Source organism: Acomys russatus, chromosome 19 (assembly GCF_903995435.1).
Source record: "Acomys russatus chromosome 19, mAcoRus1.1, whole genome shotgun sequence".
NCBI classification, from domain to species: domain Eukaryota; kingdom Metazoa; phylum Chordata; class Mammalia; order Rodentia; family Muridae; genus Acomys; species Acomys russatus.
In genome coordinates this window covers 16,240,775-16,257,679 of record NC_067155.1, presented here as the reverse complement: position 1 = coordinate 16,257,679, position 16,905 = coordinate 16,240,775, and the positions used below count along the sequence as shown (strand labels likewise).

The window sequence follows — 16,905 nt, the reverse complement described above, 5'->3', positions numbered from 1 at the left end:
TGTGGGTGGGTTTACTTTGAGAGGGGCTGGGTGACAGTGGCCCTGGGAACTGAGTGTGAGGGCTTTGTGTGTGTGTGTGTGGGGGGGCTAGGGTGGAGTTCCTGGGTCCCCGGGGGATGAGGGATGGGTGTGTGCATTATAGGAGGAAAGCCAGGGGCCTGGATGAGTGGCAAGCGCCTGTGAGCCTGGGGATGGGAGTGTGTATGTGTTTAGAAAGAGCTCATGGGACAAACGAGTGTATAAGGCATGGTTTAGAGTGAAAGTGCAACACGTATATATTTATGTGCATTGGTGCTTTGCCTGCATGTATGTCTGTGTGAGGGTGTCAGATCTCAGAGAACTGGAGTTACAGACAGTTGTGAGCTGCCATGTGGTTGCTGGGAATTGAACCTGGGTCCTCTGGAAGAGCAGAAGGTGCTCTTAAATGCTGAGTCATTTCTCTAGCGCTTTTGTTTATTTATTTTTTAAAGAGACAATCCCAGTACTGATCGCCTGAGGCCCTGAACTGCTGTGTGAGTTAGGTAACCCCCTTTTATTCTCAAAGTCAGCTTTTCTTTCTGTAAAATGAGTTTTTTAAAAAGTGCTTTGAGCTCACTCATCTCTCCAAAGCCAATAGCCAGGGGGCAATGGGTAAATGGAATTTGAGTTTCCTTCGTCTGTCTCCAGGAACCTCCTTCCTACCACAGCCTCCGTAGCCATGGACAGCTCCAGCATACAGGAACTCCGGCAACCCTTACTGACAAGCACAGCCTGTGATCTCCTGACTCCCATGTCTGACAAATCAGAGCTGGGCGCCCCCTTGCCAGAAACAGCCTTTTCAGAGTCCCTGAGAGGCTGGCCGTTCCCTCTCCCACCTCTTCCTTCAGTGAGCGCTGGCCTCAGCGAGCCCGAGACCCCTGATCAGGAGGTAGGAGCTGATGGCGGAGCTATCTGCCTGCGGCTGGATTCTCACCTGACAGTGTCGGGGCTAGCTGGGTGTCTCAGGAGTTTTTGTTTCCATTTGTTTTGAGACAGGGCTTCTCTGTGTAGACCAGGCTGGCCTCGAACTCACAGTGATCCACCTGCCTATGCTTCCCAAGTGTTGGGATTAAAATTGAGCACCACCACCACTCTCTGGCCAAGTCGCTTTTTTGTTTGTTTGTTTTTTGTTTTTTTGAGACAGGGTTTCTCTGTGTAGCCTTGGCTGTCCTGGACTCACTTTGTAGACCAGGCTGGCCTTGAACTCATAGCGATCCGCCTGCCTCTGCCTCCCGAGTGCTGGGATTAAAGGTGTGCGCCACCACGCCCGGCTCCAAGTTGCTTTTATAATGTCTTATTTCTTGCTCAGATGGTAAAACTGTGTTTCATCTTCATTTTTACACTTTGGTTTTCTTTGGGACAAGGTCTGATATTCATGCTGGCTTGGACTCGACTCACACTTATCTTTCTGCTTCATCCTTCTGAGGCCAGCCTGCACCACTCTACTTGGTTTGTGGCTTTTGTGAGATGGTCTCACATGTAACTGAAAATGACCTTGACCGTCTGCTCTTCCTCCCCAGTGCTGCCTTGAAGGCAGGAGCCACCACCCCCGGCCGTCCCATTTTACTTGATGCGGGGGTCTTAAGTGGCCCAGGTTGACTTTGAATTCACTCTATAGTTTAGGCAGGACATGAAATTTCAGTCGTCTGGACAGGACCCAATTTTCATCACTTTTTCTTGTAGAGCTACTTAATCTGTTCAGTACAAGTGAGTCACAAACCTGCCCAGGTTCAAGGGGAGGCAGAACAGACCCCCCCATTGCAAGTGAGTCACAAACCTGCCCAGGTTCAAGGGGAGGCAGAACAGAGCCCCCCATTGCAAGTGAGTCACAAACCTGCCCAGGTTCAAGGGGAGGCAGAACAGACCCCCCCATTGCAAGTGAGTCACAAACCTGCCCAGGTTCAAGGGGAGGCAGAACAGACCCCCCCATTGCTGATGGGAAGAGCAACAGAGCCACATCAGAAGAGCCTTTGGAGCCGGGCGTGGTGGCGCACGCATTTAATCCCAGCACTCGGGAGGCAGAGGCAGGTGGATCGCTGTGAGTTCGAGGCTAGCCTGGTCTACAAAGTGAGTCCTGGACACCCAGACAAACCCTGTCTCGAAAAAACAACAACAACAAAAAACAACAACAAAAAACTCCCAAAAAACAAACAACCAAAAACCAAAGCAAACAACAAAAAGAAAGAAAAAGAAAAAGAAAAATGCTGGGCTAGGTAGCCCACACCTGTAATCTCAGCACTCGGGGAGGCAGAGGCAAATGGATTGATGTGAGTTCGAGGCCAGCCTGGTCTCCAAAGTGAGTCTAGGACAGCCAAGGCTACATAGAGAGACCCTGTCTTGAAAAACAAAAACAAACAAAAAAGTCACTTGGAACCAGGTTTAGTATGTGCCTATAATCCACCCACTGAAGTAGGACCATGGTTGAGTTTCAGACAGCCTGGGCTACAGAGTAAGAAAAGGCCCTGTGTAAAATCAAAACAAGCATGTGGGGTGGAAAACACCCTGCCACACATACACAGTAGGCATCATTTTACCCTGTCTCTCAGGGAAGGCTTTGACAACTGTATTGTACCCCTAAGTTCCTACTCAGCATTTGTGTGTCTGGTATATTTGACAGTGTGCTGACAATTTTGTTTGAACAAATTATTTTTAGAATCAATTATTTAGAGGCCTAGAATCAAAGTACCTTCTTTTTTAAAAAAAAAAAAAGGTATTTATTATGTATGTATGGTGTTGCACTGGCATGTACACCTGCAGGCCAGAAGAAAGCGCCAGATCTCACTCCAGATGGCTGGGAGCCACCATGTGGTTGCTGGGAATTGAACTCAGGACCTTTGGAAGAACAGTCAGTGCTCTTAACCTCTGAGCCACCTCTCCAGCCCTCATCAAGTCCCTTCTTTTAGAGAGGATTTGGTTTGCTCGTGCTGAGCTGCCTGGAGACACCAGTGAAAGCTTCTGTTTGTTCTCGAGACAGGTCGTGCCACCCAGGCAGGCCTCGTCTTCTGCCTCTACCTCCCGAATTCTGTGATTGTAGGCACATTTGGCTTTACACCCATTTTGGTCAGGCTAGTGTGTTCTAGCGACTCGGGACACTGGATTGTTTTTCATCTCGTGCAGGTTCTCAGACCCAAGGTAAAGTCTGCTCCTGCTTCAGATCTTTTCACTCAGGGGTTATAAGCAATCATCCTATAGTTGGACTCCCGAGAATGGGCTCAGCATGGTAGGGGTGGGGCTCTCTGGAGACCGTCAGCATCAGTCTCCCTTCCAAGGGACCCAGGGGACAGAGAAGTCTAAAGCTCACTTTGTTGAATGTTTGTGTCCCCAGGGAGGCCCCAGGGAAGCACCTGTCTATGGGGGGTGACACGGTAGGGAAGGTGGAGATGTCCACCCAGGCTCTCTTCTGCCCACAGGACACATCATCCTGCGACGACAGTGACTCAGACTATGACGGGGGCGACCGCCTCTCACCACTTCTTCCCCATGACCACCTAGGCCTGGCTGTCTTCTCAGTGCTATGTTGTTTTTGGCCTGTGGGCATTGCTGCCTTCTGTCTGGCTCACAAGGTTAGTCTGTGTTTGGGACTGGGAGGGTGCTGGGTTTAAAAAAAAAAAAGAAAAGAAAAAAAAAGAAAGGAAAAACAATCAAAAGGAACCATGCTGTGCTTAATTAAGGCAGTGGAGATGGGTGGGAGAGCAGCCTCCTTGCAGAAAGGGGTGTAACCAGATGTGGTGGCGCACGCCTTTAATCCCAGCACTCGGGAGGCAGAGGCAGGCGGACCGCTGTGAGTTCGAGGCCAGCCTGGTCTACAAAGTGAGTCCGGAACAGTCGGCTACACAGAGAGACCCTGTCTCAGAAAAACAAAACAAAAACAGATGTGGTGGTGCCTGCCTACAATCCCAGTACTTGGGAGGAGGTTTCAAGGCCAACCTGGTTAAATGAAGATCGTCTCCAAAGAACCAGATGAGAATGCGGCTCAGCAGGCAGGGCGCTTGCCTGGTGCGCATCAAGCCCTGGGCTTGATCACCAATACACAGGAGATGGAGGGACGAATATCTAAGCTCAGGGCTATCTTTGGCTATAAAGGGACCCCAGGCCAGCCTGGGTTATCTCGGACTTTGTGTCCAAAACAAACACAAGAGTAAAAAATAAAACAAAAGGAGGAAGGAGACTAGAACGAAAACCAAGGCGCCTTTCATGAATCCAGAGCGGTGATGAAGGACTTGGAATTCATTGGGATTTCACCCTTGGTGAGCCTCGGCAAGCTAGGGCATGCCCCTGTAGGTTTCCCTCCTCGGTAAATGGGAGTAACTCCACTCACAGGGTCACTGTGAAAATCAACTGAGTTAAGATACTGGCATCTGGGAACATTCTCTTTTGGAGCCAAGAGCTTCTCTGTGTAGCCCTGGCTATCCTATAGACCACTCTGTAGACAAGGCTGGCCTAGAACTCAGAGAGCCACCTGTCTCTGCTTCCCAGTGCTGGGATCACAAGAGTGCACCACCTCCTACAGAAATATGCTTTAACAGACGCCCTGCAACCGTGCTGCCCAACGGGAGCAATGCTGTGCTCCACCAGGCGGTTTGGAATAGTCAACAAATGACTTATACTGACTAGGTGGGGGGAGGGGGAGGGGAACACTTTGGTTACCACTGCCCACTGCCTCTACAGACCAACAAGGCTTGGGCCAAGGGGGACGTCCAAGGGGCAGGGGCTGCCTCCCGTCGTGCCTTCCTGCTGGGGGTCCTTGCCGTGGGGCTGGGCCTGTGCACATATGCGGCTGCCCTGGTGACCTTGGCTGCCTACCTTGCCTCCCGAGACCCGCCCTAGTTGCCCTCCGGCCCCCACTGTGAATGCAGAGGCCACCGGTCCGTCGAACCCGTGAGCAGAAGAGCAGAAGGGATGATCTTGGTGCATGTGGTGGCTGACGGCGAGGACCACATCATCCAGGAATGAGTCAGCTGGAGGCCCCCTCCCTTTCCTGGCCACCCTCCCCAGAAGGAAGCAATCTGAAATTAAAACTACCCTGAAGGCACATCTGCGTCTGTGTTTGGGTGTGTCCTGGGTGGACAGGTGGGGGCACCTGAGAGCAGGAAGGACCAGCTTGGTTAGCAGGCTGCGGCTGGCATCGGACCTCAGAGCTAGAGGTGGGATGCTGCGGTATCTTCTTCTCCACGGCGGTCAGCAGAGAATTAGAGCCAGGCTTCAGGGTCTCCCATTTGACCTGGGATTCCAGCGAAGTGAACACCACTTCTGCTGCAAACTTGGCTTCTCTTCCTTTTCTTGGAGAGAAATAATCCCGGCAGCTCAAACCACCCAGAAGCCATAAATCTTCTTCAACCCAGGTGACTCCCCAAACCCACTTTAACTAAGTCCCTGGGTTCCCTGCAGAATAGAACGGGCCTCGAACTCAGAGAGCCACCTACCTCCCGCCTCTAAAGGGGCGCACGCGCCACAGCCTGGGTCCTTAAGGAAACACACAGGTGGCACCAAGCAGGTGAGTCGTCTGCTCAGCACTTAGCAATGCACAGGGAGGAGTGACCACTAAGGGGAAGAGAACACCCTTTCCACTTAGCATTCATTGCAGCATCTGAGCGCACAACTCCAAGCTAAAGATGCGCACTTCCACCTTGGCTATCGGGGTGAAGACATCTGCCCGGGGGGGGGGGGGGGGGGGGGGGGGGGGGGGGGGCAACAGTGTGTGAGCCACGTCAAGGATGTGGAGAACCAGGCAGAATGGGCCCAGCGCACGGAAGCTGTGTCTGGGGCCTGCTGGTTTCGTTTCATTTGCTGACAGGCTGTTGTGGGAGTTGATCTTCACAGAGACTCCCAAATGCTCGGCTCCAGTCCTCTCAGTGCCAACAGTGTGTGGGAACCCCAGCCAACAGGGGCCCAGTGACCTGTTTACATACCAGGTGCTCCCAGAATGCTGTTGTGGCCCCGAATAGCCAGAGCTCTGGGACCAGAGTCTCATGGCCCTTTGGTTTTCTTCTGCAGGCCAGCTGGTGGCCTCACGTAGCTAGCCACCTAGCTCTTCTGCTTGTGCCATCTTCACATGAGAATATGACACCAGCCCCATTTCAGGGGGCTCTGCAGGCGGCTCTCACATTCCGCTGGTGGCCTCTGAGGCCCCATGGGGATGTCTGTCCCTCCCTGCACACCTCTTCCCTTTCCTCCAGGTCTCCTTCCTGCCTGGACGCCTGGGGCTCTCCCCCACGCTCCCCAAGGGCTCACACACTTTCCTCCTTCAGGGTAGCTTCAGTTGCAGGACTCTGCCTGCTAAAGCACCCTCATACAGATTTGCTAGCCCTCAAGACTGCCCCTGCTTTTACTCTGGCTCTGTGAGCGTCCACATCGGACACCTGACCCCGTGCAGCAGCTGCAGTTACAGGTGGCTATGAGCTGCTGTGAGCACCCACAGTGGACACCTGACCCCATGCAGCCCCTGGAGTTACAGGTGGCTATGAGCTGCTGTGAGCGCCCACAGTGGACACCTGACCCCCTGCAGCAGCTGGAGTTACAGGTGGCTATGAGCTGCTGTGAGCGTCCACAGTGGACACCTGACCCCTTGCAGCAGCTGCAGTTACAGGTGGCTATAAGCTGCTGTGAGCGCCCACAGTGGACACCTGACCCCTTGCAGCAGCTGGAGTTACAGGTGGCTATGAGCTGCTGTGAGCGCCCACAGTGGACACCTGACCCAGTGCAGCAGCTGCAGTTACAGGTGGCTATGAGCTGCTGTGAGCGCCCACAGAGGACACCTGACCCCCTGCAGCAGCTGCAGTTACAGGTGGCTATGAGCTGCTGTGAGCGCCCACAGTGGACACCTGACTCCTGCAGCAGCTGGAGTTACAGGTGGCTATGAGCTGCTGTGAGCGCCCACAGTGGACACCTGACCCCTTGCAGCAGCTGGAGTTACAGGTGGCTATGAGCTGCTGTGAGTGTCCACAGTGGACACCTGACCCCCTGCAGCAGCTGGAGTTACAGGTGGCTATGAGCTGCTGTGATTGTCCACAGTGGACACCAGACCCCCTGCAGCAGCTGCAGTTACAGGTGGCTATAAGCTGCTGTGAGCGCCCACAGTGGACACCTGACCCCTTGCAGCAGCTGGAGTTACAGATGGCTACGAGCTGCTTGATGTTGGTGCTGGGAACTGAACTCAGGTCCTCTGGAAGACAAGTGCTCCTAATGGCTAAGCCATCCCTCCAGATCACCTTCTTTTTAAAAAATAAGACGGTCTCGTTAGCTGGGGCCGACCCCAGAGTCACTGTGCAGTAGGAGATGACCTCTACCTCTCAAGTGGTAGGACTGTTGGCACGTGTCACCACACCTATCTCTTACCCTGGAACATGGGACTTGGGTCTCTTGTTCTCTGTTCAGCACCAGGCAGGCCTAAGGAATGACTCGTCAGACATCTGAATCTGTGGCTGTTGACTCACTCAACACAGGTGAGCTCTCTTTAATGGTATCCTGGTGAGGGCAGGGAGGGTGGGACCCAGGCCTAGAAATGTCCCTGGGCCTCCTCCCCATCCCAGCACAGGAGCCCCTGTTGCTACAGGGCTGGAAGTGACATAGGCAGACAGAGACAACATGGGGTGCTGGCTTGTGGTAGCTGTAGGCGGTGGGCGTGGTGGTGGGAGGGGCGCGCTGCCCTGGCTTGACTTAGCTCTTGGAGTAGCGCCTCTGCAGTGATTCCCGGTAGAAGCGGAAGATGTGCTGTGTGGCGGCCTGGGCAGCAGCCAGGCACTGCTGAAGCTGGGAAGGGAGATGTCAGTGCCCAAGGTTACTCCCCAAAGGAGTCCCTAACCTCCCGGCTCCCCCTCCCCTCCTCCTCACCACAACGACGGCCATTTCCTTCCCTACCACCTTCTAGCTCCACCGCACGCGGTGCTGAGGTACACAGAATGGACCTGGGCAATCCTCCTGCCTCAGTCTCCTAAGTCATCACGACACATGGTTTTATATGGACCTGGGGATAAAGCCCAGGATCTCACGCAGGCTAGACAAACCCTCTACCAATAAAGCCACATCCTCAGGCTCCCTAAGCTTGAGCCCCCCCCCCCCCCTTTTTTTGAGACAGGGTTTCTCTGTGTAGCCTTGGCTGTCCTGGACTCACTCTGTAGACCAGGCTGGCCTCAAACTCATAGCGATCCGCTTGCCTCTGCCTCCCGAGGGCTGGGATTAATGGTGTGTGTGCCACCACGCCCGGCTTGCTCCCCTCTTTTTAATATATAAATTACAGAGTGTGTGTGTGTGTGTGTGTGTGCGCGTGCGCGCGCGCACACACGTGTGCTTAGTTTATAAAGTGCTTGCCGGTCATGCACAAGGTCCTAAGCCACAATTTTAATCCCAGCACTTGTGAGACAGAAGCAGGCATAGCTGTACATTCAAGGGAACATTGTGAGATCCTGTCCTAACAAGCAAAAGGGAGAGAGGGAGAGAGAGAGAGAGAGGGAGAGAGGGAGAGAGGGAGGGAGGGAGGAGAGAGAGAGAGAGAGAGAGAAAAGAGAGAGAGAGAGAGAGAGAGAGAAGTTCAGCCTGAGTGGGGTGGTGCATCTATTTTAAGGTCCCCAGTGGTCAGCACAGAACAGTGCCACCTAGAATTCTAGGCTCCCAAGGGACACAGTTTGGAAACGTGGGTCAAATGGTCTATACCTGCATTTCTTCTCTGGCCCTGTGGACCTAAGCCTATGTGACAGGAAAGATTTGCATCTCTAATTTCATGGCTCTTGAGGTTACTGGGTTAGGCTCACACCTGTAATCAAAGCACTGTAGAAGTGGAGGCAGGAGGACTGCTGTTGAGTTCCAGGCCAGCCTGGACTACATAGTAAAAAACTTATCTCAAAAAGGTGCTGGGGATGGGGGAGGGGTGGTGGGCTGGAGAGATGGCTCAGAGGTTTAAACACACTGCCTGCTCTTCCAGAGGTCCTGAGTTCAATTCCCAGCAACCACATGGTGGCTCGCAACCATCTACAGTGTGATCTGGTGCCCTCTTCGGCCTGCAGGGGTACATGCAGGCAGAGCACTGTATACATAATAAAGGTCTTTATTTATTTAAAAAAAGGTACTAGGTAGGCCTAGTGGCTCTCACCTTTACTCTCAGTATTCAGCAGGTTAAGGCAGGAGAGTCATGGAATTTGAGATATCCTGAGCTACACAGTTCCAGGTCAACTTGGACTACATAACAAGACCTTGTCTCAAACAACAGGGGGAAAAAAAAAAAAAAAAAAAGGCTCCCACCCACCCAGCTTCAGTTCCCAGGACCAACATGGCAGAAGGAGAGAACCAACCCCCTCACGTTGTCCACAGGGATATAAAGGAGGGCTTGCTTTGGGCTGGGATAAGACGTTACGCTGATGGGTTCTGGGTTGTGCCCTCCCCCACACTGGTACCTCAGCATCGGAATAGAGCCCCTTGGTGGTGGACATGAGTAGCTTCTGCTCCACGCTGTCCAGAGCAAAGGTCAGCACGGCCCGGGCCTCCTAGGGGCAAGAGGCAGACGGTATTAAGCGTCTGGGGAATCCTCCTCTCTTAAGATCTCAGGCGGTCCCAAATAGGGGAAGCCAGACCCTTAGCCTCCAGGTCAACTGCAGCTGGCTGTCTACACACTGTCCCGTGCCTGGGACATCCCTGCCCATTTCTTTGCTCCTTATGCCTTTATTCTGGTTACTGTTTCCCTGTCCCATACGGGGAGGGGAGGCACAGGGCCGGTCACTTCCTGGCTGCCTCTCCACCGGCAACCCTCCCTTCCTTGCTAGGCACTACACACGCAAGCCAGGGATCCAGTTCCCATGGCTCCCTTGACGTTAGGTTTTCCTAGTTATCTGATGCGAACCCAGGGAACCCCAGGAGAAGCATCCCGGTCCCCACTCTCACAGCAGCAGTTGCAGTAAAAGCCACGGAGGGGAGGTGACAGCCAGGACAGAACCCAGGCACTCTACTCTGTGTGTGCATGTGCAACCAACTGCGATGAGCTCACTGCAGGGCCCAGCCTGCGCTGCTAAGATTTCTAGTCTCTCCTACCTCCCTGGCTCCTCCAGCCCCCTGTATCAAGCCCTTCCCGTGAAATGCCGAAAACAGTGTGCTTCCCTGACGGTCACCATCACGCTAGCACAGGGCTTTCCCCGCAGTCTGGTCATGACTGCTAGCAAGTTTCTTTTCTGGCTTATCCAAGTCTGAGTTGGGTTTCTAGCACGTAAAGCTGAATGAGCCTCAATGAATGAATGGGACGGACAGCCAGCGACTTGCACAGCAGGCAGGCCCGAAGGCAGGCAAGGCTGCCGCGCTGCTGCCCTTCGCCAGCGTTAACTTTCAGTGCCTACCTTTTCTTGTTTGGTCGTGGGGTCCAGCACGAGGTTGCCGTCAGAGTCCAGGGCACAGCTGACCCCACAGAAGAGAGCTCGCATGGGCACGCCTGCATCCACCAAGGCCATGCAGGCGGCATTGAGGCAACAGGCCAGGAGCTGAGCATCACAGAGCAGTTAAGAAAAGAGTCTTCCGGGGAGCGGGCCGTGACAACTCATCCATACTTCCCTTTGCCTGCTGATGCCTGTGGCAGACAGTGCTGATGGATCACAGAGTGGCCTCGTGGCAGGGTGGGTAAGTGGTTCTGGCACCAAGTAGCCACTGTCACTCCGCAGCAGGCTTGACCACCTCTCTATGAGGTGGACTGATTTTTCTCTAAGCCTTAGTCTGTGCTAAATGGAATAATGCTAGCAAACACACACACTAAAGGATGCACCAAGTATCTTTAGTGAAGCAGGGTCAGAGGGCGGGGTCTCCCACAGTCACACAGGGAAGACACTGGCGAAGCCAGGCCCACCACCTGGGCAGCTGTCATCCTACGTAATGGAGCCAATGGCCACTCTACCTGCTTGGTGCTTCCGAAGCAGAGAGCCAGAAACTTATGCCAAGGTGCAGAGAAGAGGCCACCAGCTCCGGGGTTGGACATGTCCAAGCTTGTGGCTCAGCTTTGCCGCCACCTTGCTCCTTCGGATCAGACACTGCTCCTCTGTGAGCTTGTTTCCTCGTCTGAGGAAGAACATGCCGAGGCCTTGGGCTCTCTAAGCAGAAGGCCTGAGCGCAGGCCCTGGGAAAGGACTCAACACTATGAGGTGCTCACAGTGAGGTGAGCCCTGCTTGCTGGTTTTTAAAGATTACAGTTACTATTTGTGTGAGTTCAGGGGCAAGTGTACGCTGTGGTGCTCACGGGGTAGTCAGGGGGACCGAACTCAGGTCCTCAGGCTTGGCAGCAAGCACCTTTACCCATTGAGCCTTCTTGCTGGCCCTTGTTTTCTGTTCTTCGGGAGTTGCTGCCTGGCACAGGTACTGGGTGGCTGAGGGTGCAGGGTCACCAGAAGGGAAGCTGCAAGGGAGCTTCTAGGCACTTCCTGGAGGAGGAGGCTGGGGAAAGGATACAGAGCCAGCGTCGCTCACCACCTGCAGCACCACGGTGATGGAGGTTCGGGGGTGGAGGACCCCCAGAACTACTGCTTCACAAGTATTCCTGATCAGCCGTTCCCGGCTCTTCTCTGCCACGCCTGAAGAGACAGAAAGCTGTCAGGTAACTCCCCTCCCCCCCACCCCAGCAGCCCGCTCTGCTCAGCCCGACCTCTGGAGGGGGACTTCAGGAAGCAGCTGTCAGTCTCAGCCTGGGATGGCGTGAGCACTCACAGGAGAGAGCAGTCAAACCTGAGACCTTCTGAGGAACAGCTGCTATGGCCAGCCTTGGCCAACGGCCCACCAGCCACCCAAGGAGGAACAGCCAGATGTGCCCACGTCCTGTGCTACTGCCCATGTGTCCTCCTACCAGAGCAGGCCCGTCCCACAACACACAGGGAGACGTGGCAAAGGGGCAGACAAACACGCTCATGGAAAGGAGAGATGGAGGCAGAGAAGGGAAGAAGGAAACGGAGACAAGAAGTGACTCAAGAGAAGATGGCTCTGGTGGTCCAGGTCTGTAACCTCAGGGCTTGACAAGCTCAGGCAGGGGGGACCACGAATTTGAGGGCAGCCTAGGCTCCAAGGAGAGCTCGGTCCCCGCCACATAGCCTTAAGTTCACTAGGGAAAGGATGGCAGTGGCTCAGGGACTAGGATGCTTGTGGGGAGCCCACCAGTGAGGACCTAGGAGGCTAAGCTCAGAAACAGAACCCGCCAGTGAGAGGCCGACACTGTGACTCCCTGGAAGAGCATCTGCCTGGCGGGGGTGCAGGCTCTGGATCCCATCCCCAGTGTAGAAAAATCTAAGACCAAAAAAAAAAGAAAAGAAAAAAAAAAAGCTGGGCCAAGAGGGAGGTGAGCATGGCGGTGGAGACTCAGTAAGGCCAGTGTCAAGAAGTCAGATGAGGTCCCGACAGGACGACAGGATAGATCTTTGGGGAGGGGAGGTGGGTTCAGTAAAGTCCAGTTACCAGGTAGCCCGATCTTTGGTCTCAGGATCACTTCGAGTGTGGCCTTGTTGAAGATTTCTTTGCTGACTTTCACCTCGGCCGGCCCGTACACTCCAGCCAGGACAGAGGTGTCACCTGCGGGGGACATCAGGGGAGGCCTTGGACACACTGTGCAGCCTTTACGGCTTCTTTTCTCCCCTCTCTCATCTTTAAGTGGGGGTCACTACAGCACTTCCCTCGCGGCACTTTCGTAACGATCCTGTGACGATGGCTCACAGAAACAGGAGGCCCCGAGTCTCCTGGCATCGCGTAAGGAGATGAAATAATGAAATAAGTAGCAATTTTAAAGAGATACAGTTCACTTGAAAGATACAGGATGCTGGCCAGTGTGTGCAGAGCTTACTACAGGCTTCAGCCACTGTCGGTTTTTAGAGGTGGTTGGGGGCTGGAGAAGATGACTCAGGGGGTCAGCTTGCATTCCATTCTTCCAGGGGACTAGAATTCAGTGCCTAGCATCCATGGATCGACACCCTCTTCGGCCCTTTATGGGCAACAAGCACCCACACGGCTCTCACATACATCCCAGCATTAGCCAGCCAGAGACAGGAGGATCAGGGATTCCTGACCACCCTTGGCTCCATACCGAGTTTGAGGCCACCCTGAGTCACAAGAGAGCATTTCATACACCAACCAAACAGAAATCCCATATTAGATATAGTCAAACATATCAATAAAAACATTTAAAAAGAACGAAAGGCCTGGCTTACAGCCCTGTCAGGCCATCCCTGGCCCTCGTGATTTTGATAGCATCTACGGGCTTCACAGACGCCATCTACGATGTGAAGACGCGCTGTAGTCAAACAGCGGTTCCCACCTGTTTCTGACCATAACTCTCAGTAACCACTACACTTTACAGCACAGCTCCAAACTGATACGTGTTTAAGTGGATCGCAGGTTGGGGCTAGAAAGACGGCTCACAACCGCCTGTGACTACAGTTCCTGGGAAGCCAGCATACTGTCCTGACCTCCTCTGGCACCACAAACATCCGTTAGAAAAAAAAATAATTAAAAAATAAATAATAATAATAATAATTTAAAAACCAAGAGGCGAGGGATGCAGGTCTATGGTAGAACATTTACTTAGCATGTACAAAGTCCGGAGCAAAAAACAAGATGGCCAGCCTACATAGGCCGGTTTCTGGGCCCTGTAGGTTGTTTCTCTGTTGTTGTTTTTTTCCTTCACTGTGTAGCCCTGGCTGTCCTGGACTCGCTTTGTAGACCAGGCTGGCCTCGAACTCACAGTGATCCGCCTGCCTCTGAAAGCTTTTTTTCCCTTTCTTTCTTTCTCTTCTTTTTTTGAGACAGGGTTTCTGTGTGTAGCCTTGACTATCTGGACCAGCTTTGTAGACCAGGCTGGCCTCAAACTCACAACGATCCGCCTGCCTTTGCCTCCAGAGTGCTGGGATTACAAATGCACACCACCACCACCTGGCTTTTTTCTTTTCTTTTGTTGGCTATGAGCTTAGCCTTTAACGGCTGAGCCATCTCTCCAGCCCCCATCATTTTTTGTTTTTGTTAATTTTTTTTTTTTGTAAGCTAACTGTGCTGGTTAGTTGGTTTTGTTTTGTCAACTGAGCATAAATTAGACATATCTGGAAAGAGGGAATCTCACCGAGGAACTGCCTCCATCAGACTGGCCTGCAAGTCTGCAGGGATATGGATGGATGGATGGAGATATATATTTTTCCCCCCCTTTCTTTTTCACTTTTCTCAAGACAGGGCCTCACTGCCTGATCCTGTAGGGCACTTTATTGACTAATAATTGATAGGGGAGGGCCCAGCTCACCGTGGGCTGTGTCACCGTTGGGCAGGCGGTCCTGGGTTGCATATGAACGCAGGCTGAGCCAGGCCCGAGAAGCAAGGGCTCGCCCATGGTCTCTGATTCAGTTCCCGCCCCTCCCTGGACTGCGACTTGAGATATGTAAGCCAAAAGAACCCTTTCCTCCCCGATTGCTTTGGGTCATGGTCCTTGTCACACTCAGAGAATCCTAAGGAGGACAGGTAAAAAGCCACAGGGGTCGCTGTGTCACTGTCATCTATACCCATCGCCTGCATTGCTTGCCAGCACCAGCACCCACCCGACAGTGTGTTTCTGTAGTTTATATAAATTTGCTGGAGCCTTTGAGGTCACAAGTGTCTGGAATATATATTTTAAAAGCATGCAAAATCTCCTACTTGCACTGGAGCCCTGTGGGGTTAGAGTTTTAGAATACGGGAGGATTGCTCCCCTCCCCCCAAATTTATTGTGTATACAAGTATTTTTTTTTTTTTTTTTTTTTTTGCCTGCACGTGCACCTGCCCACCAGAAGAGGGTACCAGATCTCACTACAGATGGTTGTGAGCCACCAGGTGGTTGCTGGGAATTGAACTCAGGACCTCTGGAAGAGCAGCCAGTGCTCTTAACCTCTGAGCCATCTCTCCAGGCCCTCTATTTCTTATCTCCCTAGAGATGTGAGATACCTGAACTCAGTAAGTGAGCTAAGCCGAGGGCCGGCCCGGGACAAGAATTACCGTACAACTGTGGGTGCTCGACGGCAAATGCCCTGAGCTCCAACAGCATCCGCCCTGAAACCAGAGGTGATGCAAGCAGGGTCAGGCGTGTATTAGATCTTCCTTTCTGTCCGGCTGTATACACTGTCTTCCCCTGAGCAACAGTCTCTCTTCTTTCTCATCATCTCTATGACATGGCTACAGAAATTTTCTGCTCTCTTTTTTCCAACACTCAGTTTCTTTTTAATTATGTGTATGGTGTGTGTGTGCGGGGGTGTGTGTGTGTGTGTGTGTGCATGTACATGCAGAGGCCAGAAGAGGGCTTCAGAGCCCCTGGATCCAGAGTGACAAGTGGCTGAGAGCTGTCTGAATGTGTTTCTTTAGCCTGTTTTCTTCTTTCTTTTCTCTCTCACTCTCTTGGATTTCCGAGACAGGGTTTCTCTGTGTAGCCTTGGCTTTCCTAGACTCCATTTGTAGACCAGGCTGGCCTGGAACTCACAGAGATCCACCTGCCTCCTGAGTGCTGGGATTAAAGGCATGCGCCACCATGGCCTGGCCAGTTGTCTCCTTTCTGAGCCTCCCATCAGTCTTCAACTCTTGCCCCATCTACCCAGTTGCTGCACAAGAAAACTCCTGAAGAGTTGTCGCCACTCTGTCTTTTCTCCCTCTCTCTGACGCCACCACTACAGTGCACTGGTGCTTGCACCTCCAGCTTATTAGCCCTAAAGTGGTCAGCCCTTACATCTCACACACAACTCATCATCGTTAACTCACTGCTCTCTCTCTCTCTCTCTCTTTTTTTTTTTTTGGTTTTTCGAGACAGGGTTTCTCTGTGTAGCCTTGGCCATCGTGGACTCACTTTGTAGACCAGGCTGGCCTCGAACTCACAGTGATCCGCCTGCCTCTGCCTCCCGAGTGCTGGGATTAAAGGCGTGCGCCACCACACCCGGCCTCACTGCTCTCTCTTAATCTGTCTTGAGTAGTTCCCAGGAACTCTCAAAACTGACTGACCCGCATTGGCCATAGCACTGTACGGATGTGAGTCAGAAGACCTCTCTTTTCTCTGTATATTCATTTACTCCGATGAGATACGTATACTAAGCAAAGGCACATTTTTCTCAGATGATAGGATGGGAGAAGGGGAGATACTTGTCAGCCCAGGATGGGAAGATCACGTTCAACGTGAGGAGCATTTACTTGGGTAAATCCTCTGCCACAGTAATTATATTTAAACCAGTGGTGGTAATGTGTCTGTCTCAAAGGGTATTTATGCAAATGAACACCTTAGCCTCAACCGGTGATGTGTGGACCCAGAAGTGGTGTCTGGGAAGTAATCTAGTCAAGAGGAATATATGTGCCTTGGAGAGATTTCACCTATCCGGGAATATTCACTCTTAAGAGAGTGGTCTTGCTCTCGATTTCTCCCGAGAGGCTTATACCAGTCTGGGAGTTCTTTCTTTTCGAGTCGGTTGCACGCCCACTACACGGTAACCGCTCTTCGAAACCAAACCCTACTAAGGTGAGGACGGCGCCCGCGCGCGCAGCTAAAACCTGGTTGAGTTCGTACCTTGCAGGAAAGAAGCAGATCCATCCGGCCGGGACAGCAGGTTCTGCTCACAAGCAAAGTGCCGGAGGCTGCAGACTGGACTTCGAGGGCTGGACTCCGTTCCGGTGTCAGTGTGTACCTTGGCGTCTGCACTCCTGGCTACCTCCATAGCCGCTGACCACGCGCGCCGCGGCGGCTTCCGCCCAGGCGTGCGCACGCGCACCTACCGCGCATGCGCCGACCTAGGCCACGCCAGAATTGGCCCTCGCACGTGGCTCAACGTTTACCAACAACCCGGTTCCGCCCACCTCCACCTACTAATCCCTGCAAAGCCATTGGACAATCGGAGATGAGAGGCGGGTCTTGGAGCGGGCCCATTTTCCTTAAGGCCCCCGGGCCCTAAACTC

The 16,905-nt window shown here is 53.0% G+C and overlaps 2 protein-coding genes across 4 annotated transcripts; one reads left to right on the top strand and one right to left on the bottom strand.

Moving 5' to 3' along the window:
- The first annotated feature begins 690 nt into the window (after positions 1-690).
- On the top strand, positions 691-4,901 carry Tmem91 (transmembrane protein 91). Of its 2 annotated transcripts, none has more exons than XM_051162628.1 (3): positions 691-907; positions 3,429-3,581; positions 4,687-4,901. In XM_051162628.1, exons 1-3 carry the CDS (start codon positions 698-700, stop codon positions 4,843-4,845), a joined length of 522 nt encoding a protein of 173 aa, XP_051018585.1. In that variant the 5' UTR covers positions 691-697; the 3' UTR covers positions 4,846-4,901. The 2 variants fall into 2 exon arrangements, with proteins under 2 accessions (XP_051018585.1, XP_051018586.1); XM_051162629.1 differs by having other exon boundaries at positions 4,835-4,900.
- Positions 3,471-16,696, bottom strand: Exosc5 (exosome component 5). Of its 2 annotated transcripts, none has more exons than XM_051162627.1 (6): positions 16,520-16,696; positions 12,424-12,537; positions 11,431-11,552; positions 10,335-10,475; positions 9,405-9,494; positions 3,471-3,610 (listed from the first exon to the last, which is right to left on the bottom strand). In XM_051162627.1, the coding sequence occupies exons 1-6, from the start codon at positions 16,665-16,667 to the stop codon at positions 3,575-3,577; spliced, it is 651 nt and encodes a 216-aa protein (XP_051018584.1). In that variant the 5' UTR covers positions 16,668-16,696; the 3' UTR covers positions 3,471-3,574. The 2 variants fall into 2 exon arrangements, with proteins under 2 accessions (XP_051018584.1, XP_051018583.1); XM_051162626.1 differs by lacking the exon at positions 3,471-3,610 and adding an exon at positions 7,505-7,767.
- Between the last annotated feature and the right edge of the window lie 209 nt (positions 16,697-16,905).

Excerpts from the sequence above, each read along its gene's own strand:
- Tmem91 (XM_051162628.1), top strand. The coding sequence starts at position 698 with ATGGACAGCTCCAGCATACAGGAACTCCGGCAACCCTTACTGACAAGC. Across the intron at positions 908-3,428 it reads CCGAGACCCCTGATCAGGAG|GACACATCATCCTGCGACGA; the intron begins GTAGGAGCTGAT and ends TTCTGCCCACAG. Across the intron at positions 3,582-4,686 it reads CCTTCTGTCTGGCTCACAAG|ACCAACAAGGCTTGGGCCAA; the intron begins GTTAGTCTGTGT and ends CTGCCTCTACAG.
- Exosc5 (XM_051162626.1), bottom strand. The coding sequence starts at position 16,667 with ATGGAGGTAGCCAGGAGTGCAGACGCCAAGGTACACACTGACACCGGA. Across the intron at positions 12,538-16,519 it reads ATCTGCTTCTTTCCTGCAAG|GTGACACCTCTGTCCTGGCT; the intron begins GTACGAACTCAA and ends TGTCCCCCGCAG. Across the intron at positions 7,768-9,404 it reads GGCTCTATTCCGATGCTGAG|CTTCAGCAGTGCCTGGCTGC; the intron begins GTACCAGTGTGG and ends CTCCCTTCCCAG.